This window comes from Chelmon rostratus, chromosome 13 (genome assembly GCF_017976325.1).
Source record: "Chelmon rostratus isolate fCheRos1 chromosome 13, fCheRos1.pri, whole genome shotgun sequence".
NCBI lineage: Eukaryota > Metazoa > Chordata > Actinopteri > Chaetodontiformes > Chaetodontidae > Chelmon > Chelmon rostratus.
The window spans coordinates 14637744-14648891 of NC_055670.1; the positions used below are offsets into that span (position 1 = coordinate 14637744).

Here is an 11148-nt window from a genome sequence, read left to right on the forward strand (position 1 = left end):
GTTTAAATGTCTCTCTTGTGTTATTAATACACCTTATAAAAGACTGTGGTGTGTGCTTTTATTGCCCACAGCACCACAACAGAGTGGTTCTTTCTGGGGCAGCTTCAGGCTGTGCCCGACACGGTTAATACCCGCAGTGAGGTTAAACCAGTGAGAAGATGCTCTGGGGTGGGCTGAAACAGGCTTATTTCAGTTAATCAAGATTGGTGCTGAATCTGTGTCCATCGGCAATTTGGGAGACTCTGTTATGCTTGTTTGCCGATTGGCAGAGTTTGCACATAAGACGAGTAACTTTTTGAGTGATTGTCTATTAAGTTTGTCCATCTAATTTTACATACATTTTCTATCCCTGTTTAATGGTCATTGTAAGTATTTTTTGTCATTGTAAAGCACTTTGAGCTGCAATTCTTGCATGAAAGATGGCATTATTATTATTATATTACTAAAAGTAATGAACAGTTTATTATTATTAATAGCAATCAAACAAACTGTCAGACAGGCAAACCTACAGAGTGCCAGCAAAGTTGAGATCAAATATTCAGCAGCTACAGCCCTGCATGTTTTTCTCAGGAGTTTGAGGAGCCAAAAACATGACTCAAAATAGACACATACACAGCTTGGCCAACATCATAATGTGTAGTGTCTGCACATCGGTCACATTATTTTATTTTTTTCCGAGTGACCAAAAACTGAACAACACTGGTTCGATTCACTTTCAACCTCCAGCAGACTGAATATTCTTCAATCTATTGTATAATATGTTGACCTTTTGACTACACAGCCATTACCTGAATGGTTTTAAATCACCTGAACGTCAGTAGTGCGACCTGACAGAAAAGCTTAAGCAATAACAAAATTGGGGTAAACTGATTCCATTCAAAAAGTGAACCTGTGAATCAGTGACGGATTAAGAGTGGGCTGAATGAACTGGATTACACTTAAAACCTAAAAACACCTGCAGTGTCGTGGAAAACTACTGAAAAATATTCTCAACATCCACTTCATATATGCAGCAAATCATCATATTTAAGCCATTTTATAGGCGAAGTAACTCCAATGTAACAGCGTACTTTTGTGTAGTAATTAGCCTCAGTAGCTGGCAGCTCTGCCTCATTCTAACCTTAAAAGCAGCTTAGCAAGCCTCTTAGAAACCTGCTTACTGCAGAGCGTGTGAGGAAATGAACTCTGCAGAAGAGGTGCTGTGGTTTAGGTTGAACTCAACATCTCTTACAAGTAGTAAGAGATGTTGTAAGAGTTTAAGTCTTACAGTCTCACTCTACATCAGTTTCATATCACAGACATCACACACATTAACAATCAATATGGTGTTTTTGCATTTTTGGAGATCAATAACCACCAATCATTCTTTTTTTTTTTTGCATTAGAGTCAACCTTTTATGTTTTTCTGACCTCTCAGGCAAAGGTTTTGCCCCTAAGTGAACTTCATCATGTTAATAGGATTTGTGACGGATGATGAAGATTGCGTTTAGCATCCCGGTGAAACGATGGGACATTTTAAGTCTGCGGCTTATGCTGACTGATGCCAAACAAAAAGTAGATTCAAAACACCTGAAATGCAGAGAACCACCCCCCCAAAAAGGGAATTATTTAATTGTCGCCTCATTTATAAACTGGAGTCATTCAATAATCTTACAAGTTCCAGAAGCTCTCTTCTAAAGATGTAATCTTAAAAATAGATGAGCACACACGGCTTGCTGCCTCCAGATCAAACACACTGTATGTTCCCTGATCCTGGTTGTTATTCATGTCGTGTGTGATATTTGTGTTGAAACCTGCTCTAATCCACATCAAAACAGCTGAAAGGAAAACTAAATCAAAGCTCCAGCTCATGTAATTCTAGTAATTCTAAATCGTTGAGTCTTTCTAAACACAGAGGTTGTGTCAGGAGAGAGGTCTCACTTCGCCTTCAGCAAACACGCTCCACACTCATCGTTTCAGACAGTTAACAATTATTGATAAGAATCCCTGATTTGTTTTAATTTGGGTGTAATTCTTGCATGAAAGAATGAATATTGAGTCTTTAAAGCTAAAACATATCCTCCACACCTCTTTCAAGAGCTCGAGCCTCTGTAAGCTCCTGGTTTCACTTCATTTCAGAACAATAAGAAAATTTATTGGTAGTAACATCATGTCTGTATCTATTTTTGTCAAAATTACTTTGAAATGCAGAAAAATCAATCTGTACTTACAGCTGCTTTACCACACAATGATATTATTAGTATTTTTCCTACCTTGCTCAGATCAATTACTTCTGTCTTTGACTTCAAGACTTCTTTGCTTGTGTACTTGTTCTTGTTTTTGATTGCATTTCTTTTTTTGGTTTACAGGCAGAGTCAGTGCTTTGAAACAATGTTATTTTGTCTGGCAGTGCTAATTCATTTGTATGATGTAATCTGGGATTGTGTGAGAGCCCTTATGTGCATGTTAGTATGATGATCATTACTATTATTTATGTATGTATTTTTTATTATAATATCTGTTAATTTCCATGTTTTTGTGATTTCGGATGTAAATTTATGTATGAGTATGGGCAGGAATGTAAAATGGTGTCTAGCGCAATAGCCAAAAACATGCAAAGACCACACCTGTTAATTTTATTTCAAGAATTCACATGTATATAGAACAAACACTCAAACGCATTTAATAAAGATATGATTATAATTTGATTCCATTTTAGAAATTAAACCAAAAAGGTTACTACATATTTAAAAAGCTAACTCCCTTCAGGATATCACAAATGGACTCCTCTTCTCCTCCCAATCATTCCCCTTAAACAAATGCTAAAGCTCTTGAAATCCAAAAATCAACATTAATTGTTTTATAATGAGCAAATCCTGAAAACGATTGTCAAAGCTTAAAGAGACAGATAGTCGGAAAGGGAGTGAAGTGCTGAATGGACCCCTGAGAACAGCAGCGGCGGAGCAGACTCACCTCGGAGGGCAGGGAGCAGCGAGCGGTCTTTCCTGTCATCACATTTGTTACACTCGCTGAAGTAGAGCAGCAAGAACACATCCACCAGCACCCACACTAAAGAGGTGGTCAACACCACCTTGCAGTAGACAAACCGTCGCATCACCTCCCCGTGATGTCAGCCGGGCCGCCAAACGGTGCTCAGGAGCGCTCGGTCTGCGGACGAACTCTGGAGACGGGGCGAGGAAACAGGGAGGAGACCGAGCAGGTTTGACTGAGAGGCGTCATCCTACGGGACAGAAAAAAATAAATAAATGAGAACGAGAATCATGACAATTATTTCAGTCGTCCTGCTGTGAATCAGATGCAAAATCAATCACGATGCTATGAAGATCAACTTATGATGAAACATGATGTCAGCAAAATCAGTGAGGAGCCACGTTTAAAGCAGCTCAATACTTGTCTCCTGTAAAAGTGATTAGCAATCATCTCCTCCAGACTTCACTTCATCTGAGGTTACACATCATTTTTCAATTTGTTTTAGTTTTCATACATTGGGATGTCACATTATGCAAAAGGTGGAATCAATTGGACCGACGTAAGTGCAACAAAATGGAGAAAAAGCACAACAAAAGCAACATCGTGAACACAACAAAGTGAGATTTGGTACAGGCGGACAGTTGAGCATGTTAATGGGAGAACTTTGCATTGGATTTGTACAAACATGAAGAAAAACAGGAGACGAAAAGAGGTAGAAAAGAGAAGGAAGTGAAAAGAAACAACATGTCGATACGTATGTGTATACATTGCCTGACTGAGGTGGAGGCCATACCGAATATCTGTGTCTGAGAGTGAGAACATCTGATAATGAGGTGCACCGGTGGCTCAGGGGTTAAAGGTTGAGAGTGGAGTTAGATTTAGCAGATCTGGTATCAGCCAGATGTGACATATCCACACTGGAAAATAGCTGCTTCAAATAAAATTCAGCGTTCCCACTATCAGTTACATTCATTAATCCATGGCAGGTGGCCAGCTCAGTTTTTAGTGCCACAGCAATATCTGGCATCGCGTTACCGCACATAAAAATGGTCCCAGTGAGTTCCTCTGCAGAGAGGTGAGCAGCTTTTCAACTCCGGGAAAAGAGAGCACCACTCTCATCTGAAACCAGTGCAGCAGAGGTATCAGAATCGTATCAGTAGGAGGAAACGCTGGGTCAGTAGGTACTGGGACAGTTTACAGCTGAAAAATAAACTTTCCAGTCCTCTCTGTTGGACAAACAACATGTATGTAATATATGTTGTATATGCCAGCCAGGAAGGGCGAGTGAGGTCCACTCCAGGTTTCTTTGCTTAAATAGATCTTTCTTATCTTTGCTCTAAAAGCAGGGTTTTACGGGCGTCGCTGCCTTCAGTCGCGCACAGACCTTCATGAGGCAGAGGGTCACAACCAACTACCCACATTGGACTGACCCCAGACCCTCCACATCTCTCCATTTGAAAGGCTGAATGAATGCTAATTTCCCCTTTACAGACTTCTCCCACTTCCTACACGAGCAGCGCTGCTAAGACCATCTGGGAAGCTTTCATACCACAGGCAATTTGTGGAGGTTAGATATCTCATTGGCATGAGATGTACGCCTCGTAACATTTCCGATGAAAAACAACATCATTTTCTGTCAAACGGGATTTCTACTTGATTTAAATTATCGTTTTTTTGTTGACTGAAAGGTTTATGAAAGTATAATCAGAATGGAAGTGGGATGATGAAAAAAATGCTTTCAAGCATAGAGAATCAAACAGACAAATACCCAGTAGTCTTTTAGACATTCATGAGATAAACATAGGCTGTTTCATACATCACATAGTAAAGATGCCGTTGCTCGTAAAAATCGGTTTGCGATGGGGCTGTAATCGAATTAATCGAAATATTATCGAAATCCCAATTAGCTGCAGACACCGCAATTTTTTGATGAAGGTAAAATGTGTCACAACATATCGTTATACACTGTGACTGTTGTGCTATAGAGAGGCCCCGGCCTACACATCATATTCTCCAGATGTGAGGGAGCATGCTGCTTTGGTACAGCAAAAATCACTCCTGCAACAATTTCCAAATCCGAAAATTACCATTTCCACTAAAACTATGACACACATCACAATATCTGTTAAAATAATCACAAGATGATTTTTTTTGCATATCGTTCAGCCAAAGTTTGTGCATATGATTGATTGCAGACACATGTATGTATAATAACTTACCCTTTACTTTTACTACTAGCAGAAAACGCCTGCAGCATCTCCTGTGGGGAATCCGACAGATTTCCTTATCTTTCACTTGCAGCATGGTAATGATTTTGCACTCCGCACACATACGCGCACATTGTCCTCTCCGCTCCCTGTCTAAATGTCCATCACAGGGTCTGACACTGCTGCCCTGGGCTAATTCTTATCTCATTCAAAAACAAGGCAGCCTCTGTCCAGCTGCATCAAGAGCTCCAGAGATTGCAGCGCAGTGGATGATCTCAGACAGACAGAATTCAAACACCATCCACTGACTTCTAACCTGAGTAGATGGATGCAATCTAGGCTTCCAAATAATTAGTGTAATCAAGAAAACGGTCTCAGTAAAACTCTGCTGAAATCCAAGTCTGTATGTAGGATATCACCTCCACTCACATCATGGACAGATCAATGATGATTCTGTCTGTTTGCATCTCAAACCATCTGCTTTGGTGAGTCAGTGGCAGAGACATGTTTGGGTTTGGTACCACCAACCGCGCTGCCGGCAGCTTGCCGGAGTGTCGTCCGGAGGAGCCTGAATCAATTAGCATAACCATCTGCACAGATGATTTCCTGTCTGCTGTACACAGTGCTAGAAACAGGTCCCTCCAGTATTTACAAGCCACTTTTTCCAGTCCTTTCGAGACAAGTGTAAACCACCGAACATTATTAGCTGCTCCATGAAGTGACAGTTGATGGTGCTGTTAGCAACACTCTTTGTTGTGAAATGTCTGGTGCAGCGTTGTGAGCTAATTTCCATATTCCTCATTCATTCAACAGGAGTGTGTCTAATGTATGCAATTGTCAGACTGCCAACTAATTGCTTTCCACAGTGATGCAACTCAGATCAACAACACTGGAACCATGAGAGCGACATGATGAGAAAGTGATCAGATCCTGCTCCTTGATCATAAATGTTCTCACATGTGGCCAACACGGTTTTCTGCTGTTGACAAATGAGGGACTGACTGGGACTGAAGTGCCTTGCTCGTGGGTACTTTACAGCAGAGAGCATTCACATGCTTGGATTGCGTGCATGGATTCAAACCAGCCATCATGCAAGTCCAAAACAAATTGTGTGTGTTGTGTCTGCGACATTAAGTGTTGAAAACTGACAAGACTTAAAAGTTGGTACTGAGTTGGTACTGGAATGAGTGGTTAACATGTATTATACAACACATAAATACTGGCATGTGATATTTATATATATATATATATATGTATATATATATATATAGTTGTTTGCCAATGTCTGTCAATCTAGACCCAGCCCTACTAGGAACAGGAGGTGATTACAGAGCTGATCTGTAGGATAAGCCCATTAGGCCAATGCCTGCAAGTTCTTTTATAACCCAAACAACAGAAAAAGATTAGACTCATCACTGCTGGTTTTAAAAGGTGTGCGCACACACACAGACTCTGCCCATCTTTCATCCAGATGCATACACATTATATATTGACTTTATTCTTTCCGTTGTGGGCTCTGACAGGAAGAAGATGGGAAAAAACACAGTGACAACAGCAATTAAGAGCAAATAAACACGGTACCTCGATTTAATGCAACATCAAATGATAAGCACCATAATTCTCATCATTAAATGTACTGACATGGTGTGTGGAGGAAAAACACCGCACAGTGTTTGCCTAATTGAAGGTGTGCACGCAGCATCCACCGAGGATACTCAGCTTACCTAAATTATGGATGGAGTGAACCAGTGACCTGTTCCAGCCTCGCTCTCAGGCAACGTGTTGAACGCAGAAAACATGACCCAGTACACAGCACAGCTGGCGGCTCGCCTCAAACTGGATAAAACGCTCCTGCAAACGCGCAACGCCTCGACGTGACACCTAAGTTATACAGTCCATCTCAATACAGCGCAGCGCACAATCCCGTGTGATACTGTCCATCCGGTAATGCCTCTCTCATGGTACCTGTCTGGACTCCTTGATATGATTTCCCCTCAGCTGAGCCGCAGTAAACCGGCGAACACGGACAGTCTCCATGAATTTCCCCCACTCGCCTGGACGCCGATGCGGTCAACGCGACACGCGTCCTGGCGCGCACCTGTTCTCCGACTGAATCTTATAACGGTGAGAGGGGACAGGCGAGATAACGTAGAGCGCAATCTAACATCAGCTCAGACCGACCTGCCAATGCCTCGCTCCTGCCCTCTGATTGGCTGGAAGCGACGTCACTCATCTAATCCTCTTGAAAGTGGAGCGTCACGTGCGTCTGGTATATGTAGGCGCGCGCACCACCACCAACGGGCAAAACACAGTGATCAGTGCTGCGATGTCACTGTAACACATGCAAACTAATGTATGTTACACTTCATTTTGTGTAAGATTTTATTCTTATTCTTCTTATTATAATATGTGCTTGTTTGTTTTTATTTGCGATTCCTATATGAAAAAGAGAATGTCCACCTCAAAACTCCCTTTCGATTGAATTTACAATTTATGTTTCAGTTTCTTGCTTTCAGGAAAGTTTGCTCTTGCTTTGAGTTTTTGTGTTTTTAATTGTATTGGATGAGATTAATTCAGAAATGTAAATGTATCTTAATGTTTTCCAGCTATATTTTGCACATCATTTGGCTGAAATCAACTATTAAGTAATAGCATCATATTCTGACCCCTCTGTCATCTCAATACTTAAATGACTAATTGGCCTCGCTCTTTCTGTCATGAAAATCATATTAGAGTGTTTTTTTTTTCCATTCATGGATTTGTCAGATTTGTACAAATAGTCTGCATTGTTTCCTACTTTTCATACCATGTATGTAATGTTAAAACAAACATCAACAGTGTGAAGACTTACACATCGTGATGGTAAAAGTAGAAACAGTAGAGTGATTTACAGCCACTGGTTAAATAAACACACTTAAATATCAGCATAAAGTACATACACTTTGATATGTCTGTGTGTATGTATTTGTGTGTGTGTGTGTGTGTGTGTGTGTGTGTGTGTGTGTGTGTGTGTACCGACCAATTAATTTAAATTGGCAGAATGACACTGCTGTCTGGATCACAGCTATTTTAGGAGAGGCCTTAGGTGAATCATGCTGAACAATGCTGCCATCTGCTGCTACCAGTGAGAGGGCTTAAGCGCTGCGCTGGCCTCCGGGCAATGATGTGGATCAAGTCTAAGCCCTTCATTAAATTCCCATTCAGCAATTCATGATCTGATGCGCTGTCAGCGGAGCGCTGTAACAGACTGGAAACTGTTTTTTTTTTAATTGACGAATTTATTGTTATTTCAGTGAGCTTGACTACAAGGCAACAGCTGACAAATGCACTGTTGTAGGTGGGCTGTGAGATAAATCTGACCTCCATTTATAATTGTATGGATAACAAACACTGCGTCTGCACCAAATTTGAAAACATCCACTAGATGTCAGTGCATGTCCTGGTTCCTCCTTGTTCCAGAGGGGGGGTAAGACTTCATGTGATGGCTTTGTGCAGCTGTGTGGAGAAGAAAAAACATTTGAGTGATGATCGTTGCACTTCCACTTGTTTTTATATGTGTAAGACACATGTACCACCAATATCTGAAGAATGTCTTCTTTTTGTTCAGCTTTTTGTGATGTGCAGTGCTTCCATAGGTCTTTTTCACTGAGCACATTTTTCACACCAAACAGTAAGAAAATTATAGCCAAGGCTGAGTTCTGTTTAGCTGCCTCGGCTTCAGGGTCCTGTATTGTTCATGCTGACTCATTGTTACACTGTCACGACTTCCTGAAAAGAACAGAGCCTCCTTTATGTCGAACTAACACTTTTGCTTTTCCAAGACAAGTTTATCGATCCATAAAATGTTCACAAAATAGACAAAAACTCTCTCGACCGTCACCGGTTTGCAGAGGTTAGCGTGTAATGTGCAGTCGCCATCTTTGTTTTGAGGAGTAAACATGCAAAATGTTTAGTAAAATTAATTTAGAGCACGAAAATGTGAGCTCATCACTGATGACCGTACGGGCAACTGACTTTTCTAAACTACAGTCAGGCTTTGTGTGTGTGTGTGTGTGTGTGTGTGTGTGTGTGTGTGTGTGTGTGCGTGTGTGTGTGCGTGCGTGCGTGTGTTTCAAAAGAGGTAATTTGCTACATAAGGGCTCAATAGATTTATTGAACCTGTTGAACTTTTTAGGTCTTTCCAGTCAGTGCTGTTGGCCCATACAAATTCTGATCAGAATATAAAATATATAAAAGCTAATTGATCACTAATCATTGATGACTTATGATCCACTTGAAACCACAAACACTTCAATTCCCAGTTGCATGATTTCTCTTGTACTGGGCTGCATAAAGTCAACACTGGTAAATCAGTGCACATGCATGTTTGTAGATATACACACAGCAGGCTGCATGCATACACACGCAGAAGACACACGCGGAACATGATGTACCGTGCGCATGCTTAATGATGCGCATGGACCCTCGTGGCGCGCGTGCAGTCCGGTCGTATGGTGGCGCTCTTGCCGCTTTTGTCCTGCCGCTCGAGCGGTTGAACGCAGGCAGGTACCGTCTGGCTATTTAACCGCGGGTTGGTGGATTCATTCCGCTCTGAAACTGGCGACTGAGCACATGAATCGTCCAGTAATGCGATGCCAAAGCAGCCTGTTAAACTCCAGAAGAGCGCTGTCTGATCTGACGGAACTTCTTCAATTCGCCGCCTTCACTTTCCACTTGATGATAATCTCTCTGGGGGTTGATCCAGGCGCGCCTTTCCCCTCTCTGCCTCTCGCGCATTAAAAGTTTTTGATTTTTATTATATATATATATATATTTTTTTTTTTTTTTAAGTGGAAATGAATAACACCGCTTTCAACCAAACGGAGGGCGGACTGCTCAACAAGACAGAGGAGTTCTTCTGCTGCAACTTTTCGTCCGTGGTGACTGATAACGGCTTCGTGGCCGCCGCTCCGGATGAGAGGAGCCTCTTCATCATGAGGGTGGTCCAGATAGCCGTCATGTGCGTTTTGTCCCTCACGGTGGTGTTCGGCATATTTTTCTTGGGTTGCAACCTTCTCATAAAGTCAGAGGGGATGATTAACTTTTTGGTGACGGACAGGAGACCGTCCAAGGAAACGGAGGCGGTGATTGTGGGAGCCTACTGACTGACGAGGACCTTTATGTTCTGATTTGAATCAGATCTGGAGACAGATGGGAGGCAATGCGATGATCAGCAGCCCCAAAACAAGCCCCTGTTTTCACATTGGTGTTCAGAAAAAAACCTCAGAAAAAGAGTCACCATTCTGCAGGTAACTAAGCTCTGCTGGTGGCTTCACCTTATTCCCTGAGGCTCTTTAATGCCAACAAAGACTCATTCATCTCCAAGAGGTACAGAGCGATTTAAGCCTCTTTGTTTCTAAAGTATTCAGTCAAGCACTGTTGTAGTTGGAGCACCGTTTGTCAAGCAGCATCTTTTGTCACATAAGTGGCAAAGTCTCTGTAGTTGCTGCTTAAAAATACCCTCTCATATTGCTAACGCGATGGAGAAGTTAATGTTTAACATGTACTGTATGTTGTATGTGTTTTTGCATACAATATGCAACATTACAATAAGTGTATTTCTCTGGATTTCCTGCTGATAACTGTATGAGTGACTGTGTGGGCGGCAGAGAGAGCCCAACATGCTGTGTATCTTGTTAATTGGAATAAATTCATTCTGTAATTAAAGATTTCCTCTTAATTAAGGTCTATTTTTCTACCATGAATTATTCCTCGCCACGCCCTGTGCCAGAGAAATTCAGATTTCAGACGCTAAAATGACATGCTTTGAAAATTTCCGAAGAGATTTAATTCAGATTTAGGGTTTATTGTGGTAATTATTAAAAAAATAGCAGGTTTGTACTATTACTACTTTAGAAAAGGAAAATATTCTGCTTTTATTCATTTGAATCGACATGAAGAAGTGTGTTTTCTCCGGCACACATGTGAGGAG

The 11148-nt window shown here is 41.4% G+C and overlaps 2 protein-coding genes across 3 annotated transcripts in view; one reads left to right on the plus strand and one right to left on the minus strand.

Moving 5' to 3' along the window:
* galnt13 (UDP-N-acetyl-alpha-D-galactosamine:polypeptide N-acetylgalactosaminyltransferase 13) overlaps positions 1 to 3094 on the minus strand; it is a 37115-nt gene extending 34021 nt beyond the window's left edge. For both annotated transcript variants that reach the window (XM_041950916.1, XM_041950915.1), the window contains exon 1: positions 2953 to 3094. In XM_041950916.1, coding sequence (XP_041806850.1) covers positions 2953 to 3094 — 142 coding nt within the window. The remainder of the gene's footprint in view (positions 1 to 2952) is intronic.
* Positions 3095 to 9781: 6687 nt separating this feature from the next.
* rprma (reprimo, TP53 dependent G2 arrest mediator candidate a) lies at positions 9782 to 10885 on the plus strand. Its single transcript, XM_041951369.1, has one exon. The coding sequence runs from the start codon at positions 10013 to 10015 to the stop codon at positions 10319 to 10321; it is 309 nt and encodes a 102-aa protein (XP_041807303.1). The 5' UTR covers positions 9782 to 10012; the 3' UTR covers positions 10322 to 10885.
* The last annotated feature ends 263 nt before the right edge of the window (positions 10886 to 11148 follow it).

Bases quoted from the DNA above. Each gene is read 5' to 3' on its own strand.
- rprma (XM_041951369.1), top strand. From the start codon at position 10,013: ATGAATAACACCGCTTTCAACCAAACGGAGGGCGGACTGCTCAACAAG.